The following is a 22396-nucleotide window of genomic DNA, read 5'->3' as shown; positions in this document are numbered from 1 at the left end:
TGTTATCATTTCTATTATTATTACGATGATTTTTATTTGAGGGGAGTTTTTCCTGCGCCAGGCACTGGGCTTTACTTGCATTAGCTCATTGAGTCTTTTTTTTTTTTAACATCTTTACTGGAGTGTAATTGCTTTACAGTGGTGTTTTAGTTTCTGCTTTACAACAAAGTGAATCAGCTATACATATACATATATCCCCATATCTCCTCCCTCTTGCATCTCCCTCTCACCCACCCTATCCCACCCCTCTAGGTGGTCACAAAGTACCAAGCTGATCTCCCTGTGCTATGCGGCTGCTTCCCACTAGCTATCTATTTTACATTTGGTAGTGTATATATGTCCATGCCACTCCCTCACTTCATCCCAGTTTACCCTTCCCCCTCCCCATGTCCTCAAGTCCATTCTCTACGTCTGTGTCTTTATTCCTGTCCTGCCCTTAGGTTCTTCAGAACTAATTTTTTTTTTTTTTTATTCCATATATACGTGTTAGCATACGGTATTTGTTTTTCTCTTCCTGACTTACTTCACTCTGTGTGACAGACTCTAGGTCCATCCACCTCACTACAAATAACTCAATTTCGTTTCTTTTTATGGCTGAGTAATATTCCATTGTATATATGTGCCACATCTTCTTTATCCATTCATCTGTCGATGGACACTTAGGTTGCTTCCATGTCCTGGCTATTGTAAATAGAGCTGCAATGAACATTGTGGTATATGACTCTTTTTGAATTATGGTTTTCTCAGGGTACATTTCTATTACTAAACTTGTCTCCATCTCTTCTGGTGTCTTAAATGTTAGACTCCCTCTCTAACCTTATTCTATTGTAATATATCACATTCCAGCAATTCAACCTTCCAGTACCTCCTCCCATGTCCTCACCCCTTCCTTCCCAGCTTAGATTCCATAATCCATCACCATAATTATTCATTTACAAACACTTTAACTCCAGTGCCCTGAAAGACATTCTATAGTATGTTCAAGGGTTAATATTAATCTTTTTATTATTCCTGCTGTTACCATATTTCTAAAGGATAAAACAACTTCTAAACACAAACGCACAGCCTATAATCCAACAAACCCATGCCTTTTACCAGATCCAAGTTCACTTAGAATTTTCGAAACAGATTCTTAGTATGAATTTTATGTATACTTACATCTGGAAGAGAAGGAAGATTATAGGGACCTCCCACGGGTGAGCTCAGATCAATCATAGGCGACCCAAAGGCCTTCCCATCACACCCTGCTGCACTAGTAATGGTGGGACTGGATGGAGTAGAGGACGTGCTGTTGGCAGGTGACGGGGTGGCCTGCCCACTGCTGATCTGCCACTGTGGTAGCAAGAAGGAAAGAAGAAAGGTTGTCAATCAGCAGGCCTGTGACATAAATTGCCCATCTAATCCCCGTACCAGACACAAAACAAAGTAAAAGACAACAGTCTGCTATTTGAATTCAACTGTAATTTAATGGAAAGGGGAGAGGACACAAGTATATATAATTTTCATTAATCCTGTCCAAACATAAAAAATAAAAAGAACTGATTTTTACCAGAAGACAACAGTTAGTATTCACAAGAAAACCACAGCACCCAATCTTGGAAAGCTTACACATATTGGAAAAGAAATATAAACATGTACAAAGCAACTTCAAGGTAGAGATGGAGGGCTGAAAACATACGTTTTCTTCTGTCCCTACCTGATACACCTGAAAGTAAAATGACAGTTAAGGGAATTTTTTTAAAAAAAGGCATTGACCCATAAAGACAAAGAAAACAGGGGAGGGGGCTTCCCTGGTGGCGCAGTGGTTGAGAATCTGCCTGCCAATGCAGGGGACACGGGTTCGAGCCCTGGTCTGGGAAGATCCCACATGCCGCGGAGCAACTAGGCCCGTGAGCCACAATTACTGAGCCTGCACGTCTGGAGCCTGTGCTCCGCAACAAGAGAGGCCGCAATAGTGAGAGGCCCGTGCACCGCGATGAAGAGTGGCCCCCACTTGCCGCAACTAGAGAAAGCCCTCGCACAGAAACGAAGACCCAACACAGCCATAAATAAATAAATTAATTAATTAAAAAAAAACACAAACGGGAGAAGACAGAAATCACATTTTGGAAGCTGGAAGGCAAATGGACAAAAAGCAAATGAATTAGTCGTAGTCAATTGGATAAAGCTGAAATCTAAGCTGGCAGTGGGGAAAACAGAGAAGCAAATCAACATATATTGCAGAACCCCTAAGAGCTTGGGAATTAGAAGCATAAGAGGTGAAACTGGGGCTAAAAACAGGATGATCTGTTGAGAGTCTGTTTAAGAAGGATTAAATCTCACGTTCGTTTCCTACTTTACCTGTAGCTACCCCAAGATAATAAGGACTACCTCCACCTCTGCAAAAGAAGGCTGGAAATTAATTTTCTAGAATAGGTAAAACAGTCTTTGGGCTGACGAGCATCAGGCTCAGCTGAAGGCAGAAGTATTGCACATGGGCTTCCCGGGTGGCACAGTGGTTAAGAATCTGCCTGCCAATGCAGGGTACACGGGTTCCAGCCCTGGTCCGGGAAGATCCCACATGCCGCGGAGCAACTAAGCCCATGAGCCACAACTACTGAGCCTGCGCTCTAGAGCCCGTGAGCCACAACTACTGAGCCCACGTGCCACAACTACTGAAGCCCACATGCCTAGAGCCCGTGCTCTGCAACAAGAGAAGCCACCGCAATGAGAAGCTGGCACACCGCAAGGAAGAGTAGCCCCTGCTCGCCACGGCTAGAGAAAGCCTGCGCGCAGCAACAAAGACCCAACGCAGCCAAAAATAAATAAATTAATAAATTAATTAATTAAGGAAAAAAAGAAGCATTGCACTGAAAATGACGAGTAAGAAACCATACACACACTGAATGCCGAGCTTCCTGCACACTCTGCCTCTGGGCTGCTAACAATCTTCTTCCCCCAGCTGGCTTCAATGAGTAGCCAGGCCCTGCATTTCAGGCATGAAACAGAAAGATCTTTTGCGAATTGGACCACTACCTATAGACAGTGACATTAGTAACTCTCCTAATAAACATGCCTAGCAGCCCTCACGTAAGAGTGAAATTCAGCCATCAAACGTTAGCCCCACACCCTGGCTTTAGGGGTTTTTTTTTTTTTCTAAACACCCATTTCTCATACACAAACAGGTAACTAAGCATCAATAAACATCTGAGGAAACTCTTTGTCATTTATGTTAGAGGCTGAAATAAACACATTAATAAAGGAATGCTATAAAGTATACAGAGATGAACCATGCTGCTATCTATACTTTACTTTGAAACCTATCAAAAAATGAGAAGGTTTGATTGACAGATGGATGGATAAATGGGTATATGGATAATAAGTGAGAAGGCAAATAGAGCAATCTGTCCCCTATACAACTCTTTCAACTTACTACGTTTGAAAATTTTTATAATAAAATATTGGGGGGAAAAAAGCCACTAAGAGGTATCTTAAGACTATGCAGGGGAAAAAACTCCCAAACTCAGTTTCATTTATATATGGACTGTATACACAATATAGGGTGACAGTGATGGAAATATTCTAACTTTGAAAAATCTAATTTACATGCTCCACTGAAAAAACTAAGTAAAAAACCCTGTGAATATGAATGTCATCTTTACCACCTACCCACCCCTCGTATCCATCCACCTGTCTGTGTCTCTCTCTCTTCCTCCTTCCCTCCCCAGAATAAGCAGTTACAGTTGATGTGTATCCTTCCAGGTTTTTTCTATATATATGAGATTTAAAAAACAAAAACAAAACCACAAAATTGAGAATAACTCACAAAAAAATCTGACAAAGTTTTTTGCCGTGTAATATACTTCGGAGATCATATATAGATTACTGCCTTTTCTTAATAGCCAAAAAGCACTTCCACTGTACAAGTATACTATAATTTGTTAAGCTACTCTATCAATTAAAACAAATTCCCCATTATCTTTTATCCTAGCTTGTTCATTTATTCATTCATGTTTAGACTTCTGACCAGGAAACATTTTTAAAAACCTTCTTAGAGTGCATGTCTACCCATTAAAAATAATACATAGGGAAGAGGTAAGGAAACATTTGAGTACCCAGAATGTGCCAGGTGCTTTTATATACACTAGCACTAAGTCTCAGCACAACTCTGCAAGGTACTCACTCACTCTATAGTGGGGGCAAAGGAGATTTTAAAGAGTACACTTGTACAAGGCCACTAAAGTATTAGGAAAATAAACAGAATTTAAGACCAAACTGCAGTCTGGTCCCTTTTCACCTCACCTCTAATGATGAAACAGAGATAGGTATAAATTTTATTAAAAATAATTAAAATATTATTTTAGAAAGTATTAATATTTTATCGAAACCAAACTAATTATAAACATATACACACACACACTTAGCATGTGTATTTTTAGAATATTACTTTCAAATCATTTGATTAAAATGATGTCAGAATTATGGGAATAGCATCATATTCTTTATTTCGGCCTTGGCAAAAAAATTAAACTGAAATCAATCTACTAGTCGTAAGCTGGAAAGGCTTGACACAAGTACTTGGAGAAGACAAAGCACTGGGAGAACTTTTTAAAACAGTGTTAACACCTAAAAAATATTTTTACCTGAAAACACTAAGAATATATATATAATATATATTATAAATTTATATAATACAAATATAAATTATAACTTAGATAAATATTAAACCTTCTAAGAGTTAATATATAACCTTAAATATTAAACTTTATCAGATGTATATGTACTACATATTAAAACTGTGTGATACTAAGTTTGTGTCCAAGAAGTCTCCTTGAAACACTTTGAAGATTTGTTTATTGGTCTCTCTTTAAGTATGCAATCTGTATTTGTTAGAATAATTCTGTCAGGAAATTTAATGCACTCACCTAAAAGCTACACACATTAACATTGAAAAATTCATACCTATGACTCACCGATTATCCTGATCCTTCACTTCTGTGCTAAGTGGCTTGATTTCTCTTGTTAATTACAAAGCATCAAGATCCTTTCTCTTAGCTTTGTCTCTATAGGGCTGTCTGTAATAAACTTTGTAATCCACATTTATTTAAAAAAGGAAAAAGCTTACTCTTGCTCTTTATGACCATTGCTCTATCCATAAATTCAATGTGATTTGGAAGTAGAGAGAAGCAGAACAAGCAACTGTGGAGAAGTAAATATATATACCTGTTTTATGGCTTGTTGAGCCAGGAAAGCCATCTGCAGGGGGTTGGGCTTTATTGCTTGTCGTGACATATTCTGGTTTGGTGGATATCTTAGCTGTTGAGGATGAGGAGGAAGAACTGGTCCATTGGGTTTGGGGCTGTGATTTTGAAAATTTATCAAACGTGGAGGAGGTTGCTGGAAAAAAAGAAATTTAACCAACTCAGTGACAATCATCTCCTGAAAGACAAATTATAAAGAACTCTATTTTATAACTTTTACAGAAAGACAGCAATTCTATCACAGATGAATCATTTATTAAAATTATAACAAGGGTACGGGGGGAGGGGACAGCCTTCCAGAATGTGTATAAGCAATTTAAAGAAAAGAAGTTTTATTAGGAAAGACCCTTGGGAGAGGATTTTCCAGCTGCAAGTAGGTTAAACTAGGATTAGATCTAGGCCACACTGGCAAGTAGGGAAAATTTGTCTTTGGTATTCTTCTAAGTCCCTGATGGTTATATTCTGCAAAGAATTGCCCTCTTCAATCTTCCTAAAATAATGTGATGGTAGAATAATAATTGCTAACATTTACTGAGTAGTTATTACATGTCAGGTACTACTTTAAGTGCTTTACATGTGTTAACCCATTTAATCTTCACAATGATCCACTAAGGTAGGGATTACCTCTGTTTTACAAAAAAGGGAACTGAGATATAGAGAATTTAAATAACTTGTCCAAGATTAACAAAGATAGGAGGAATGGAGCTGAGATTTGAACTCAAGTCCTCAGGCTCCAAGCAGTAAAACATAAATAATGAACAGATGAATATTAATAACATTTAAAAATTAACGAATCGGATCTTATTGAGATCAAACTATGTGCCAGGCATTGTGACTGGCATTTTACATGTGTTATCTCATTATTACCCTCCCCTCATTTTACAAATTAGGACACTAAACATTAAAAAGCTGGGATAACTGGAAAAAAGTCACACAGCTCATTAAAGGCAGCACTAAGGCTTTAATCCAAAACTAGTCTGCCATTTCATTACCCAAACATGTTTTGGTGTTTAGCTGGGGGTTAAAGTACTAATTACAGCTTAGAGGATGAGTCTCTCTAAAAGAAAACAGATTTGGAAAGGACACCCTTCAAGGACAACACTGGTTGATTATAGGGCAGGGTAGGGGCTGGGAAGGCAAGCCTAGTTTGCTCAATAAATGCTAGCCCTAGAAATTGAGACCAGTGTTCTAGAAAAAGGTAACCGTATATGCCAGTCTCACCTTGACTACCCAATTCTCTCTAAGGCTGGCAACTTATTGCAAAGTAAATACTTATTTTCAGGCTATCTTAACTGCATATGAATAGAACTTCTCAGAAAGGGAACTATTAACTCCCACATTCAAGGTGGGAAAAATAAATGTGGAATTTATAAAGGCTGAAATAGCAACATCTTAAACTTTGACACTGTGAAGGCAGACAGCCATAAAGTGTAGCTCTGCCCTCGTTTTGTTCTTTTCCTTCTCCCATTTTTGGAATTCATCTCCTTTCCTGGGTAAATTACTTCTCTTTCCCCTCTCTTGCAAATTAGTTCGCACTGGGTTCACCGTCAATAACTTTCAAGAGTGACCAGCAATTACAGACCCAATGAAAAGTAGATTTAGATACCATTTCAAGATCAAGGGAAATTCTTGAAATTCTATTCTTCTGGGTGAAGAACAGAAAAATATTAGAGAAAAAGAGAAAATGAAAAAATCTTATAGAAGCGTAAGCCTGAAGCCATAGCAATTCTCTTCGATTCTTCTATTAAAGTTTTGTGACTTGAAGGGTTTTATATCATAGAAACACAAACAGAGGAGAATTGGGAAATCATAGTGGAAAACTTCTAAGTTAATCAAAGAGACAATTTTTTAAAAAGTGGAAAAGCACCCAAAATGATCCTTAAGGGAGAACAAAAGTAGTTATAGAAGTCTTTTGCCTACCCCTGCCCTGAGATTTATATATTGATTAAGTCAAGAAATGACACTTGATGCCAGAGTACTGTACTCTGTGAAAAATCAGTGTGGGACTGGATGTCAACTCTCCCATCAAGGAATCCCAGTGTGGTAAGACGTAAGGTGATTTTTCTTTCCTCTCCCAAACTGTTATAGTTGATTGAGTTGATTTCTAAGAACACTGTGACAGGAAAAGCAACTTGAAAGAATAAGACTAGCAGCTAGTTATGAGCATAAAAGAAATAGCAAAACCAGTGTTATTTTAATTAAATGGCATCAATTAATTTGCAAGAAGGAAAAAAGGGAGAGAATAGAGAAATAATTGAGAGCTTAAGCAAACTGACATATAATCATCAGTATCCTCACCTTCACTCTAAATACTTTTATTATTACAGGTTTTAATTTTATTCTAGGTCAGTATAACCACAAAGCATAGCAGATGTCCTTCTAACATCCACCCACTGTTTAGGAAAATTTATGTATACATATGAATGAGAATTATCTCCAGAGCAGTAAATCTAGCCCGGGAGTGAGAACCATTATGTATAAAATAACATACTTAGATCTAACAAACTTAGACCTGTCCATTAGAGTATGATAGAGTATACTGTACACCGCTCAATAAACAGAGATGCATAATGTTTATCAAGCTCGTACCACTCAGTCATATAACTATGTATTCTAGCTCTGTATCACACAACTCTTTAATCATTCAGATTACACGGCTAATCTTCAGAGGAAGAAGAAATAGGGAACTATTGTATAAGTGATTTTTAGAAGCAGGCCTTTAAATTGACCTGGGTCCTACTGGACAGATGTAGAGTATGATTTGAACACCCCCACAAGGAGGCACACATACACCCTGCTTACAGACAGATATTTTCCCACATATATATATGCAGATAAACTGTTAGAAAACTAAGAAAGCATGTGGGTAAGGCAGTGCGAAAGTTTACAGATGAGGGAAAATTGATGAGTGAAAAATGTAGGAGTGGGTATTTGGCACAGAAAAGATAAAATGAGAGATGAGAGTACTGGAAGAAAGTTCAGGAGTCATTGAGAGGAGACAAAAAGAGTGGTGTGTGAGGTAATGACCAAAAGATGAGAAAATTACTTTACAGTTGATCTTTGAACAACACAACATGGGTTTGAACTGTGCAGGTTCACCTAGACATGGATTTTTTTCAATAGTGAATACTTCAGTACCACACAGTCCGTGGTTGGTAGAATCCTCTGATGCAGAACAGTGGATATAGAGGAACCGCAGAGAGAGAGGGCCAACTATAAGTTATACATGGATTTGCAACTATATGGAGGGTTAGCGCTTCTAACCCCTGCACTGTTCAAGGGTCAAATGTACTGATAAGTGGGAAAATTAGGCTGTATAATAAAGATTGTACTTTATATATATCATATAGCAGTAAATCCTAGAGAGAAATAATAAGATCAAAAGCAAATTTCTGAGATAAGCAGGCTAAAGGCTCGATCAAGGTCACTTCTGGTTTGTCACTGCTTATATAAAAAACTGTTTGAGAATGTGCCCAAGTCACGTAGTATCTATTAAAATGCCTCAGTTCTTCACTCCTTAGTGAAAAGGGAATTAATACAAATGATGGATTTATCTTATTTCAGGTTAATTATGTATTAAATAAAAAATCACTTTAACATCTCTCGGACACTTAAGATAAATAATAATCAGGCAAATGCTTAGCACTAGTCACTGAACAAGTAATTATTTTCTCTCTCTTTTCCTCCTCACATTTATCTTCAGAACAATTTGGGTGCTCTGCAGTCTACCTGCAATATGTCACCCTGCAGCCTGCAGAGGTAGTGACAAAATTATTCCTCAATTTTCTTAACAAAATCTCAACTCTGCCAGTTGCACTCCTGATATCGAAAGCGTACATGTCTTTTCCCATTGAACACTCACCAAACAAAGACCTCTTAAATTGCTTGTTATTTACTTCCTTTTAAAACCTGGGTTAAAACAAAGTTCAAGAGGAATAATCAACTGGTCATACTAATATTCTCCTGGACTTGACATGCCTTCTTAATCAAATTACTAGACAGCCATAAACTTCAAATATATCACACCTCAGGCCTTCACAGAAGCAATTTAACAAAATCAGGATCTACATATGCCCACAACTTTTATTCAGAGTTGAAATAAGAGTCCTATGAAGGGCTTCCCTGGTGGCGCAGTGGTTGAGAATCTGCCTGCCAATGCAGGGGACACAGGTTCGAGCCCTGGTCTGGGAAGATCCCACATGCCGCGGAGCGACTAGGCCCGTGTGCCACAGTTACTGAGCCTGCGTGTCTGGAGCCTGTGCTCCGCAACAAGAGAGGCCGCGATAGTGAGAGGCCCGTGCACCGCGATGAAGAGTGGCCCCCACTTGCCGCAACTAGAGAAAGCCCTCGCACAGCAACGAAGACCCAACACGGCCATAAATAAATAAATAAATAAATAAACAAATAAAAATTAAAAAAAAAAAAAGAGAGTCCTATGAAGATCATCTGTTTTGTAAAACTGCTACCAAAAAATGCTATTATGCATTTAATTGCTTTTTCATAAAGAACCACATTATATATTCCTCTTAGTGCTAAAAAAATATTAGTAAAAAATTTCTCCTCTAATGGCATGTTCCTTTTAATCAAATAATATAGATATTATTCCTGTTTCTTCTTTGTTTGGCTGACAAAAAATTGAGCTAAGTCTTGCTCTCAAGCATAATGAGAACCCTTAGCCTAGTTCTGTGTGCTTTATTTGAGTATTCTTAACACTTATTAATCCCTGTGCCATTTCATTTGTGTCATTTACTGTAAATCAGTTCAAATTCTTCTGAGAAATAGGGAGTATAAATTAATAAATAAAAGTAACTGAAAATAACAGACAATTTGTATGGATTAAAATAAGAATGGTTCATGGAACATTTGCTCAGAAATAAAGTTTGAAAAAGGTAGACTTCTAACGAATCACACCCTTGCCCTTTTCTATTTCATTTTGTCCTAGTTTCTAAGATGCAACGTGATTTTCTAAACACTGCATCCTTACAGAGAACAGATAACCTAAAGTATTAGTCATCCTGAAGCACTAATATAAGAATTATGAGTTACAGGTACACAACTTTTCCCATCAATCATATACATTGGTTATTTAGGAATGCAATCATTTATCCTCTTATAATCTGAAGATGAAAGAGAGCAGATGAGAATAGATGTCCCAATTAAATAAACCGTTAATTTCTTTTTGAGAAGGGCTAAAATCTAGAGTTAAATCAGGGATCCTTAATGTGATAAATTTTTATAAATTCATATATTTAAGTCATGGATGAAAGATGCCTTAGTTATTTTAGGAGCTGCTGAATACAACTGTACTATAATTATCTAAGTTAGGACAGGCCTGCTTCCAAATTTACCTGATGAGAGATGGAAGGTTGCTGGATGGGCCCCTGCATTCTAGGGTTTGGTAAACCCACAGGTGCTGGCCTCCGTTGCACCTGTTGCCTCTGAGCCATTACCTGTTGCTGCATATGCTGGAGTCGTAATTGAGCTAGGCTGATCTGTGTTGGAAACTTGGATAACTGGTTTGAAGATAAACCACCTGGTGGCTGTGAATTCTGTTCCATGACAGGATTCTGCTTAGGCATTTGTGGTTGACTCTCTTTATCTTCGATTACTAAAGAACCTAATTAAAGAGAAAAGGTTAAGTTCTAAAGATTTTCTGGTAGTGAAATACCATATTTTGTAAGGCTATTTTTACTGATCTTCAGGATTGCCAAGGAACTTCTTTTTCTCTCAGGAACCCTCTATACTCTTAAAAATAGAAACCCCAAAGAGCTTCTGTTTATGTAGGTTCTATCAATCAAAATTTACCATATTCGAAACTAAAAATGAGAATTAAAAACATTTTTCCTCACTAATTCATTTAAAAGTGACAACCCATAATACATTTTTATGAAAAAATACTTATTTTCAAAAACATGTAGTGAAGAGTGGCGCTATTTTACATTTTCAAACATCTCTTTAAATGTCTGGCTTAATGGCTGAACTCTCATACCTGTTTCTGCATTATCTAATATATTGTTTAAATATATGAAGAAAATCCAGCCATACATGGATATGTACTTGGAAACGGGAGGCCTCTGGCATCACCTGAAGGAGCCTCAGACTCTACTTTGAGGACTGCCGTTGCATATCAAAACAAAACAAGCAAACCTGACATTGGATCTAAATGCCACAGTATTTCTGATTTAGTCATCTCTCAAGTTCTTTACACCTTCACAGAGTATACTGTTAGTTCTCTGATGGAGAATACTCTGCCTTATAACTATACTGTTAGAGTTTAAAGGTACCTCTAACAGGTCTGGTCCAAGCATAAGGCAAAGCTTGATTTCTTCAACAGCAGAGACTCAGTTAAATGTTTCTGATTTAATATGCATATGCATCCTAAAAAATACAGTTATCGTTCATTAAATACTTACTCTGTATTAGATACTGCGACAGTAGGTCTATGTATATTGTTAAAGTCCTCTGTACAGATAAGGGATTTAAGGTTCAGAGAGATTGAACAACTTACCCAAAGTCACAAAGACACTAACTGAATATTCATCCAAATCAACATTTTTCCCTTGCAGTCTTCTATAACATGTTTCTCAGAAGCCATAAATAACCAAGTTTGGGAAACTTGTCTCCTTAGAAGATTCAAAATGTAAATCTCATTGTAAATGGCAATTTACAGAGCTGTATAGGACAGCTCTGAGAAGTCCTACAGTAAAGGATATTGTTTTACAAACTCCTCACAAACAGATATTTTTGTTTTCGCTGTAGACTTATCTAAAACTATATCCATTTATGTGTATACAGTTACACATATTCTTAATTTTATTTATGTTTACATCATGTGGTCTATGTTTTAAATGATATGCTTGTAAGTACATACAATTCTACATATGACTATTTGCGTGGATATATAACTGTGATAGGTTCTCTATATAGCTGCATATATGGTGGAGGGTAGGAGATAGTTAACTTATATACACGCTTTGTATTAAGGTGCTTCTTTTTAGTTACATAGGTGAGAGTGTGTATGATTCCAGTTGCTTGCTATATATCAATCAATCAATCAATATGTGCTTCTAGACTGAGCTGCAGGAGTCAACTTATGACCTTTCCTTCAAAGGGTCACCTTATTACCATTCCTTCTGTTCTTCCCATGTATGAATGAGGTTTGTGTAAGCCTATTTCTTCCTTTCCTGGTGTGTTCTGAGAGCAATGGCTCTCTTTCCAGCCATTTCTTCCTTTCTTACCCAGAATCTAGCTTAGGGAATGAGAGAGCAACCATCTTTCAAGATTTTGAAACAAACTCAATGAGCCCAAAAACTGTCATCAAAGGGAATACTAGTGGTTGATGAAGAATGTATATGGAATTCTTAAATTTCTGTTTCTACAGTCTCCCTGTGAGAAATTAAGACAGGAGGCAAAAACTGAAGACTTTTTCTACTAGCACATAATGTAGCAAGTACTGCCTGCAAGGATATTTGATGTTACCAAATGATACCATAATGATAGTCCCCCTTTGTGATAACTCAGTGCGCTCTAGTACTTAAAATTTGGGCACTTATCTGTACATATGGTACACTTCAGTTAGGAGGTTAAAAATTATATAATAATTACATAAAAGGCAAAAGAAAAAATGAGAAGTCTTCCCTAGCTAGATAAAGCAAATGAACCATTAGGTGCCTGATGAATGGCTCTCAAGAGTAAGTAAGCCAATAATTGTATGAGAAGTCCTGTTTTAACAGAAAACATTCTAAATATAAAAAATCCTATATTAATGGCAGTCACAAGTCAAGAGTTTTATCAACCATTCTGATAAGTATGTAATTAACAGCACAAGCAAGATTCTATGGGAAAGAAAAAAAAACCTCCTAAATCCAGAAATCTAGACACCCTGTGAGTCAATATAAAGGATGTTTCATATCATTCACATATTTACATGTGTGTTTATATTCATGCATGTGTCACACATATACACACACTAATGAAATACTAGTGAAAATTCCATGTACTTAAAACAAAATGATAAACACACTTTGGGGGTGGAAGGGAATACATTTTCAATAATCTCATAATCATTAAGAGTACCAGAAACAAATGGCACTTTGAGAAAATGTACATACGGCCTACCTAAATTGATAATATTTTGAGCCCAGAAACTAGGATCACAGTGAAATTGGATGGTATTGTTGGTCACTGGGGAAGCATCACACCTTGCTCGAAGGAGGTGCCGTAACCGGTATGTAATCTAGAAGAAAGCAGAGAGACAACTAAACATCAAAATCTTTATTAGGCAAATAATTTATTAAGTTCCCAATAAATACACAAAAAATGGTCTCTGTATCATATGTATGCTAACACAAAATAAGCAATCATATATATATGTAAGTTATAAAGAAGTGGACAGACAACACAGTTTTCCTTCCAAAACATGTTAGAAGTTTTGAGGTACAACTCAGCTATACTGTTGAATACAAAAAACTAACTTCAACTAGCTTAAAGTTAGTTTTTTGAATTATGTAAACTTCACAGAAGCACCAACCAAGTACCTGTAAAATAAAAAATTTTCACAAATTCTGCTCTTTTATTTATTTTACTTACTCTTTCAAAGAAGGATGCAGAGTTGAGATTAGGCGGCTAACGAATTACAGAAAATACAAATTACTCTCTGCTCAGGAAACGTTAAGTACAGCTCATAACTAGGCCTACTAGTGGGATGGCTCTCCTTGCTCCTATGTTGTGAATCTCGGGTCATCACACCACATCCCCCATCTCCTCCACACTGCAGTCCTCAGTGAATACTCAGTCACTCTCCCTCAGGCTTGAAGAGTTTAGCTCCTGGCTCACGATCACCATCGCCAACATTACTCCTGTCTTAATTCTTGATGATTTTATATCCAACTAGATGATCTTTCTTTCCAGCTTACTCCCTTCTAGTGCCCAGATACCAATAATCCTACAAACCCTAAAGGTCCTATAAACCTTTGCTCTTAAAATTTTCCCTGTCCTTCCATCTCATCTTACCAATACCCTTACCCTAGCCCTCAGTTCCTCCTTATCCAGCTCAAATCCCAGGGTTAATCCTCATAATCATTTCCTTGTATATACCCTCAACACCTCTTTCTCTCACATGTCAAATTACACATAATCCCTTCCCTCTCCTCAACCTTTTCCCCAAACAACAACCAACAAACAACCCTGGTTAAATCTAACTTTTGACTCACTATAATTGGACTGATAAAGGGACTGACCAAACTTCAAACACAGCCTGCTTATTTTAGGTAGGGCCCTAAGGTTGACGGGCCTCTGGTCCTTCACGTCCCTACTCTCCTAAATGACTATTTCAAACCTCCTTTCTCTTTTCAAATCTCCAGCATCTCCTCCCCCATTCTCCATCTCAGCTGATGGTCCTGATTACTGTTCACTGAAAAAACAGGAACAATCAGGGAACTTCCACAAACTTCCACCACCTACCAGTATTAGCGTTCCCTCCTATCACAATGGATAGCTTTAGCTTCTAGCTAAAGCCAATCCTTGCACTCGTGCAATAGTGCCCAACACCCTCTTGCCGACACAAAGACACTGCTCAGCAATTTTCTCCCCTCTCCTGTATCCATCAAGCTTTCCATTTTACTGCATCAGTCCCATTAACACATAAACATGTTTAACTTTTCCCAGCTAAAAACAGAACTCTTGGCTCCTTTTCTCCCGCCATCAACTGCTCTCTTTTCTGGCAAAACTCCCATTTTTCTGCTCTCTTTTCTGGCAAAACTCTTCAAAAGACTCATCTATAATGTCCCCCATTCCTCTCCTCCCATTCTTCCCTGAAACCATTCAGGCTTAGTAGCTTTTCACATAGGTGGTCACTTGGCCCTCAGGGAAGCATTTTCTTCTCTTGGCTTTGAACAAACTATGATCTCATGGTTTTCTCCTTATTTCACCAGCTGCTATATTTTAAGGCCGCTGAGAATAGGTCTACGTCCCAATGTACCATCTCAGTTTCCACTGTTGGTTCTTTCACGTCTCCCACACCAGGAATATCCCAGGGCTCAGTCTTGCAACTGCTCTCTTTTCTTCTGCACCCACATACTTTAAGTGATCTCATCCAGTCTCATCGTTTATCCGACTCTTAAATTTATATCTCAAGCCTGGACCCCTCTTTGAACTTGCACTTCCAACGGCTTGCTCAATATCTCTACCTGATTCTCTAACAGGTATCTCAAATTTAGTATGTCTAGAAGGGAACTCTTGATCCTTCTCCTCAAGTCTACTTGTCCTATGATCTTCCCCATCTCAATTATTGGCAACACTATTTTTCCTACTGCTTAGTCCTTGGTTCCTTTCTTTTCCTCATGCCTTACGTTCCACCTGTCAGCAAATCCTTTTGGCTCTATCATTAAAAGATATGGATAATCCTACCAATTCTCCCATTATCAACTCTACTGTTACTATCCTGGAAAAGCCACCTCATTGCAGTAAGGTTATAAATAGTCTCCCTTATTTCTCCCTTGCCTTCAACCACCTACAGTTTTTTTTCAGCGGCCAGAGTAATTGTGTTCAACTGTAAATCATATTCTGTCATTCCTCTCCTCAAGTCCCTCCAATGGTTTCTCATCTCACTTAAGATTAAAAACCAAAGTCCTCATAATCAACTACAAGGCTCATACTCTTTGGCTTTCCAGTACTTCTGACCTTCCTCATCCTAGTGTCCGCTCATTCACTGTGTTCCACCCTCTTAGGCCTACTTGCTGTCCATATCACAAATAACTCCCACCTCAGTCTTTGCACTTGCTGTCTGTACTTGTGCTCTGCCTGAATACTCTCCCCGAGTATCTGCATGGCTTGCTTCCTCACTTTCTTCAGGTATTTGCTCAAATATCACCCTCTTTAGATAGAATTCCATATCTAAAATCACAATCCTACCCCAATGCTCCCAGACTCTTCCCTTAATTTACTTTTCTCTAGAGCACTCAATACCATGCAGTGGTCTATACATTTTACTTATTTTGGTATTGTCTATCTCTCTTCATTAAAATGCAATTTAAAAAAATACTTATTTATTTATTTATTTATTTATTTGGTTGTGCCGGGTCTTAGTTGCAGCTCACGGGCTCCTTAGTTGTGGCACATGGGCTCCTTGGTTGTGGCAGGCAGGCTCCTTAGTTGTGGCATGCGAACTCTTAGTTGTGGCAGGCAGGTGGGATCTAGTTCCCTGACCAGGGATCGAACCCAGGCCCCCTACATTGGGAGTGCGGAGTCTTAACCACTGCACTACCAGGGAAGTCCCTAAAAATGCAACTTCTTGAGGGCAGAGATTTTGCTTTGTTTTCTGTTCCCTTAGTACTTAGAATGCCACCTGATACATAACAGGTATTCAATAAATAATTTTTGAATAAATAAGTTTACTTCATTCGATTGCTAAATTATCTCAAACAGCTATACTAAATTCTGTGTAAAAAAACATGTATTTATTTTGGGACTATGTAGAATACATGGCACAGTGTTTAGCAAACAGCACTCAACACAATGTTCTTTTGCCTAAGTTTTTCTACCTTTCTTAATATTCTTGCATCTTCTAATAATTCTCATTATAAAACATGCTCATAATACGCTAAGCAAAAGAATTATGGCAAAAACTTTCCTATGAGGAGTCATAAACCCTGGCTACTGTAAAAGATAAATAAGGGTTAATTAAATATACTTGTTGATCCCTTCAGATGTATCTGAACTTAAACTCAGGTTTCACACTGAAAACTTAGCTACTGTTCAAAAAGCAAAGGACAAAATTTTTTAAAAACTATGGAAGATGTCAAAACAGCTTTTGAGATGCAATACTGTATACTGTCTCCTTTCTATTGAAGTTAAAATAAACTTAAAAAAGAAATTTAGTATTTGAGTTTCCAATCCTGTAAAATATAACATAATGTTTTGTCTACACTTATTTATAGCTTCTGACAGGAGATGTTATCTGCTACCTTATTTATTTACCATCAATCTTTCATTGAGTTCCTGTATATCAAGCACTGGGTAACACAAAATTTTTACCCTTTAAGAAGTAAAAAGTCTAATGAAATTCATAGAAAAATATGCAAATGTAATAATAGTAGATAAAAATCAGTAATAGTATGATGGATATATGCATAAGAGCTTTGTAAACACAGAGAAGGGTAATCCAACCCAGTCTTGGTCATCGAAGGCTGCCAAAAGCAAAGGATCTACACATCTACACTGAACCTGGTAGTCTCTACAAAGATGAGGATTAATTACTCAGGAGAAAGAAAAAGCATTCTAAGAAAGGGTAACAGTACCCGGGCAAAAGACCATGACACATTCTGAACCCTGAGGACTAAAAGCAAGGAATTGTCAATGAGATATTCAGGAAACATAAAGAAAGTCTTTGAAGATTAATTATATGGGAGGACGGGGGAAAGGGAGTAAAAAAGATTGTGGATTTCCCTTTTACTTCTTATACCTTAACAGCTTCCTAATCACTAGTATTATAGAAATATCTATTGCTAGTAAAAAGAATAACTGTGTTTTACTCTCCTGGTCTCTTCTGTCAATATTTCTTGCCTTCCTTCTAAATAATATAAGGATAAACTCAATGTTTAACAGATGACAGAAGAATCCTAAGGAAATACTGTGAAAATGTTTTAAAATATATTTAAAACTGGACTTCTGAAAGGATTCTGCTATTCCAATGGGTTTGGTCTTTTACTGATTATAATCCCTAGAGCAAAAAAAAAACGAACTAAGAATTGCAAGCTAAGCTTGAAATTTCAGGCCAGCAAGACGTTTCTTTTTAATTTTTAAGCATATAAAAGCCATCATTAAAAAAATAACCTTAGTAAACATGGCTATATTTATGAAGCACAGAAGCTCTAAAGCACAGAGGTGCATAATATAGTGACTTTCAAATTTTCTGAGGTTAAAAATCCTTCTAAATGTTTAAAAGTAATCACAAGTCTTAGCTCTGCATTCACTACAGGTAAATTATTTTACTAGCTATATCTGCTGCTAGTGATGCGCTTGGGTTCCACAGGCTTTTAAAAATTGAAAAACACAATTTAGTAAATCAGGAAGCTGGTAATACTGGTTCCTTATGCTTCACTGTGTTTATTTTCTCCTGTGTATAATAGAGAACAATCTTCCTCTCTCCTATTTCAAGAGATCATTGTGCAGATTAAGTAATCCCATCTTCGATTTTTTACTGTTTTCTTTGTATTATAATCACAAACAAAATCATAGAATAAAATCAGAGAAACAAATTCTTAAACTGATAAGGAGATTGACTGAATATCTGATTGTGTGAATAACATGCTTTCTTACACACATACAAATAAAAATATTCATAATGGGTCTAGTTGAAAAAAAGACAATTCTCTCATTTTCTCCTTTTATCCCTGTTTTGTTTGACTTACAGGAAAATATAAGTAACAGAGAAGGTATGTACTGCATAGAAGCTGTTTTTCATTAGACCAATGAAGCAGTAAAAAGGAAGAAAAAGAAAAAAAAGACTCAAGATTGACCATATCATTGATAATTATGAAAGAAAAAAATCTTAAGAGTTGAATACAATTCATGATTAGGAATAGTTACAAATCAGTTTTCTAATAAGTTACTCAATATTTGAACCTAGTTTACAGAAGTTTATCCTGAAGTGCATTTCCTTATTTCAAAATGGTCGTAGAAAATTCCTTCCACAAAACGGAGTGGGTGAACAGAAAACAGATTTGGATGTCATAACTTGATTTCAAAGTGTAAATCTCTGTGGAATCTTTAATAAAATAAGAGTACAGCAGGAGTTTTTAAGAATGCTTATATGGTGTGACTTCCACAGCTGAGTGGCTCCTAGATCCTTGCCGCTAAAGGTGTGGTCTGCAAAGCAGCAGCATTAGCATCACCTGGGAGCTCGTCGGAACTACAGAATTTGGCCTCACTCCACATCTACTGAACCACGTGATTAGTATGCAGTGACCATATTTTCAGTAGCAAGGTTCTAGACTATTCTGAAAACAGTTGAACAAATGAGAGCCACTTTTCTCTAGCAATGGGGTTGAAATATTCAGCACCATATATCACTGACAGAGTAAACAACGTAGTATAGACAAAAGGAACACAGCCTCTGGGTTCAGGTGTCCAAGCTGAGTGGCCTTAGGCGTGTTACTTAACTCTGTGCTTTGGTTTCGTCACCCATACAGTGGATGGATAGGTATACCTATCTCATAAAAATGATGTAAATGTTTAAATAAAATACTACATGGAAATGCTTAGGATTAGTGCCTGGCACACTATAGGTGATCAGGAAATGTTTACTCTTATCATTATTGTTAGTATTAAGTTCAACTGTCAATAAGACAGAGAAAACTTGGAAAAGAACAAAACAGGAGGCCCGATGGTAGATTAAAATTGAAGATATGCCTCAGTCATGGCAATATAAGATTTTTTAAAACCAAAATATTTTGATTAATAAAAATTAGAAAAAGGTAAAAAGCATTTAAGTACAGACGAATGAACATTTCTAAATTTTAAGCATTCTAATAACTCTATTGTTTCTCTCTGTATTTTGATAGTATGTTAAATGCCATACTTAGTTTATCTTACCAGTCGCTTGCTATAAAGTAATGCTGTACTGCTGCCACTGGAAACTGCCCATTTAGAAAAATGCATGACATGTTCCAACTGTTTAGAAAGTCCAGCCACTTCCTGCTGCTGTTGCATAAGTTTCATTCGATGATCTTTTGCAAGACTCTGAAAAAAAAAAAAAAGTTTCAAAATTAGTTCTGCATGTAACATATATTTTAATGGTCATCTTCAGATTACCCAATTAGAATAACCACCACCTCTAAGAACCCAGGTGATAGTAACTTATCCCTTGGTACAAAGGCTCATTCTCACTGAAGTAAAAACCGTGCCCCCAGTGCTGCAGCCACCACCGACGCCACCCCTGCCTCTGCTGCCCGCCCCTTCTCTCCAAGGCCCTTGGTCTGGTTGTACATATTTTGGGAGGCAGGTTTCTGTTCATGCATCTTCCAGTATCCAAAGAGGTACAAAACCGTGGATTAGCTATAATACAGTAAATGCCTATTAAATTCAATACTCACAAACAAAACAGATGTACCATCCAGCAATCAAGTAAAGCTACCAGATCACATGATTTACTCAAGCACATGATTTCACCTTTTAGGCATTCTTATTCTGATTGCAACTAGTTTGTGCCAAGTCATGCCACGTGGTAGACAACATGTATGCTTTGTGTGTAGTAAAAAAAAGGAAGCATATAATTTTTGTCTATTGAAAATTACTATGGGAACCAATTGATATAGTGACTAATGGTACCAATGCACTCTCAAAAAAACTACAGAAAAGTAGACTGTAGAATTTCTCTAAGGGAAGTATACAAGCAAGAACACAGGTTAGTCAAAAGTGGAAGAAAAACCCACTGAACCTGTGCTATTTTAAAGGTCTCTAACCCCAAATCTCCTTTACCTGGCAAGGAAAGGAGGAGAGAACAGGACTTTCTACTAGCTCTAAAAAAAAGTTGAAAAGTAAAATTGCTATACTCCAATATGGAATTATATTCTCAACAGAGAAAATGAACCTAGATCCTGGCCCTAGTTGGTTTCAAATTTGGAAAATACACATATGCTAAACTGAATTAAGTCACTGCAGTGACTATCAGTGGCTTTGTCGTGTCTAATTTTAAGTCCAGAGATAATTTACTTATTAGGCTATTTCTGATCTCTGTAAAAACTAAGCATTACTTTGGAGACGTTCTAGAAAGAACAGAAATTCTGTTGACTTTTAGGGATGTTGCAAATTGAGAATCAGAAGCCCAAGTTTCTTGGTCTTCTATAGTAACAAACTATTTGGGTCTTGAGTCTTAGTAAATACTGACTACATTTATTCGCCTTAAAGAAGGATTCTGTGAACCAGGAGACTGGGTATGAAGACTGAAAAGCATTTTTAAAAGGTGCTGCAAAAATTATAAGTCAATAAAGTTGATTTAAAATAATACTGATGACGAGGTTCATCCCTAGAGATTTGGGGATGTGGTCATCTTTTGTTCTTTATCTTGATTTTTAAAGAACTCCTCAAGTGATTCTGATTTACAGTGAAGTTTGGAAACAGCCACAGCAATGTGTGCACTATTCATCTCTGAGAAGCAAATCTATGTGACATTTGATTTTAAGCAGAGCTTTGAAATCTTTTAAAATAGTTTAAATGCTTCTATCTAAAAAAAACCCCAAGCAAACAAAAAAAACACACCACCCTCCCGCCCCCCAGAACCTTGAAAACACAGTTACTGTAAATGGGGTCTGATTCCTCCTGGCCAGAATACTTTTTCACTAAGTATTTGTTTCCAAAAGGAGAGAGAATTATTTTGGTCTTTGTTTCCTGTATGATTGATAAACCATGGGAATGACCATGCTTTCCCAGGAGGAAGATAACTTTCTGACAAAGAACTTATAATTTTGTCAACTATAAAGTAAAGAGGTTGAACTAAATTTTTTCTATGAGGCTTTTTTTTAAATCTTCGAACATCAGGATTCTTTTATTCTCTTCTTAATTTGTTTCTCTACTGTTAAATTCTTTTTGCACCAATATATTAAAAGAATACCAAAATATCATGCAATTAATATTATGTTAAGATACCATGTAGAAGTTGTAACCATGTTATTTCAGTCAAACACTGACTCTGGATCTTGACCTTCATGAATGTAAGAAAGCTGATTTAAGTTAGTAATATTTTTCTTACCTGCAGTGACAAACAACTATCTTAAGTGCCTTGAGTATCTCTCCCTGAGTACTGCTTTCACAATTAAGACTGCTGAGGGCAGGAGGCACATCCTTTTATCTAATTTCTCACAAGGTTAAATGTATATATTTGAGAACTAAATATAACTAACTTAATGTAGCTTTCTGAAAAACTTTGCTGAATTGCACTCCTTTGGTGACCCAAAGCTGTCGATTCAATGAATCTCTAAAAAGATTCGTCTCTTTAATATTTACTAAGCTCCTCCTTCAAGCAAGGCATTATGCTTTGTGCTCTGAAGTAAACAATAACGATTAAGACATTCCTACTGTATCAGAAAGCCATAAATTGTCAGCTACAAGGTAGAGCCTGAGAATGGAGAAAATATTACTAAATCAAATGGAAACAATTA

At 37.0% G+C, this 22396-nt stretch overlaps 1 protein-coding gene across 2 annotated transcripts in view; it reads right to left on the bottom strand.

The window, feature by feature from the left end:
- TRIM24 (tripartite motif containing 24) overlaps positions 1–22396 on the bottom strand; it is an 89979-nt gene that overhangs the window by 13263 nt on the left and 54320 nt on the right. Inside the window, exons 7-11 of one of the 2 annotated variants that reach the window (XM_068549531.1) lie at positions 19833–19979; positions 13359–13476; positions 10589–10857; positions 5203–5376; positions 1159–1332 (exon numbers count right to left, since the gene is read on the bottom strand). In XM_068549531.1, coding sequence (XP_068405632.1) covers positions 1159–1332; positions 5203–5376; positions 10589–10857; positions 13359–13476; positions 19833–19979 — 882 coding nt within the window. The remainder of the gene's footprint in view (positions 1–1158; positions 1333–5202; positions 5377–10588; positions 10858–13358; positions 13477–19832; positions 19980–22396) is intronic. The other variant, XM_068549532.1, reaches the window with a different exon arrangement.

Source organism: Eschrichtius robustus, chromosome 8 (genome assembly GCF_028021215.1).
Source record: "Eschrichtius robustus isolate mEscRob2 chromosome 8, mEscRob2.pri, whole genome shotgun sequence".
NCBI lineage: Eukaryota > Metazoa > Chordata > Mammalia > Artiodactyla > Eschrichtiidae > Eschrichtius > Eschrichtius robustus.
Note: the sequence above shows the minus strand (reverse complement) of the source record. Positions and strands in the feature narration are given on the sequence as shown.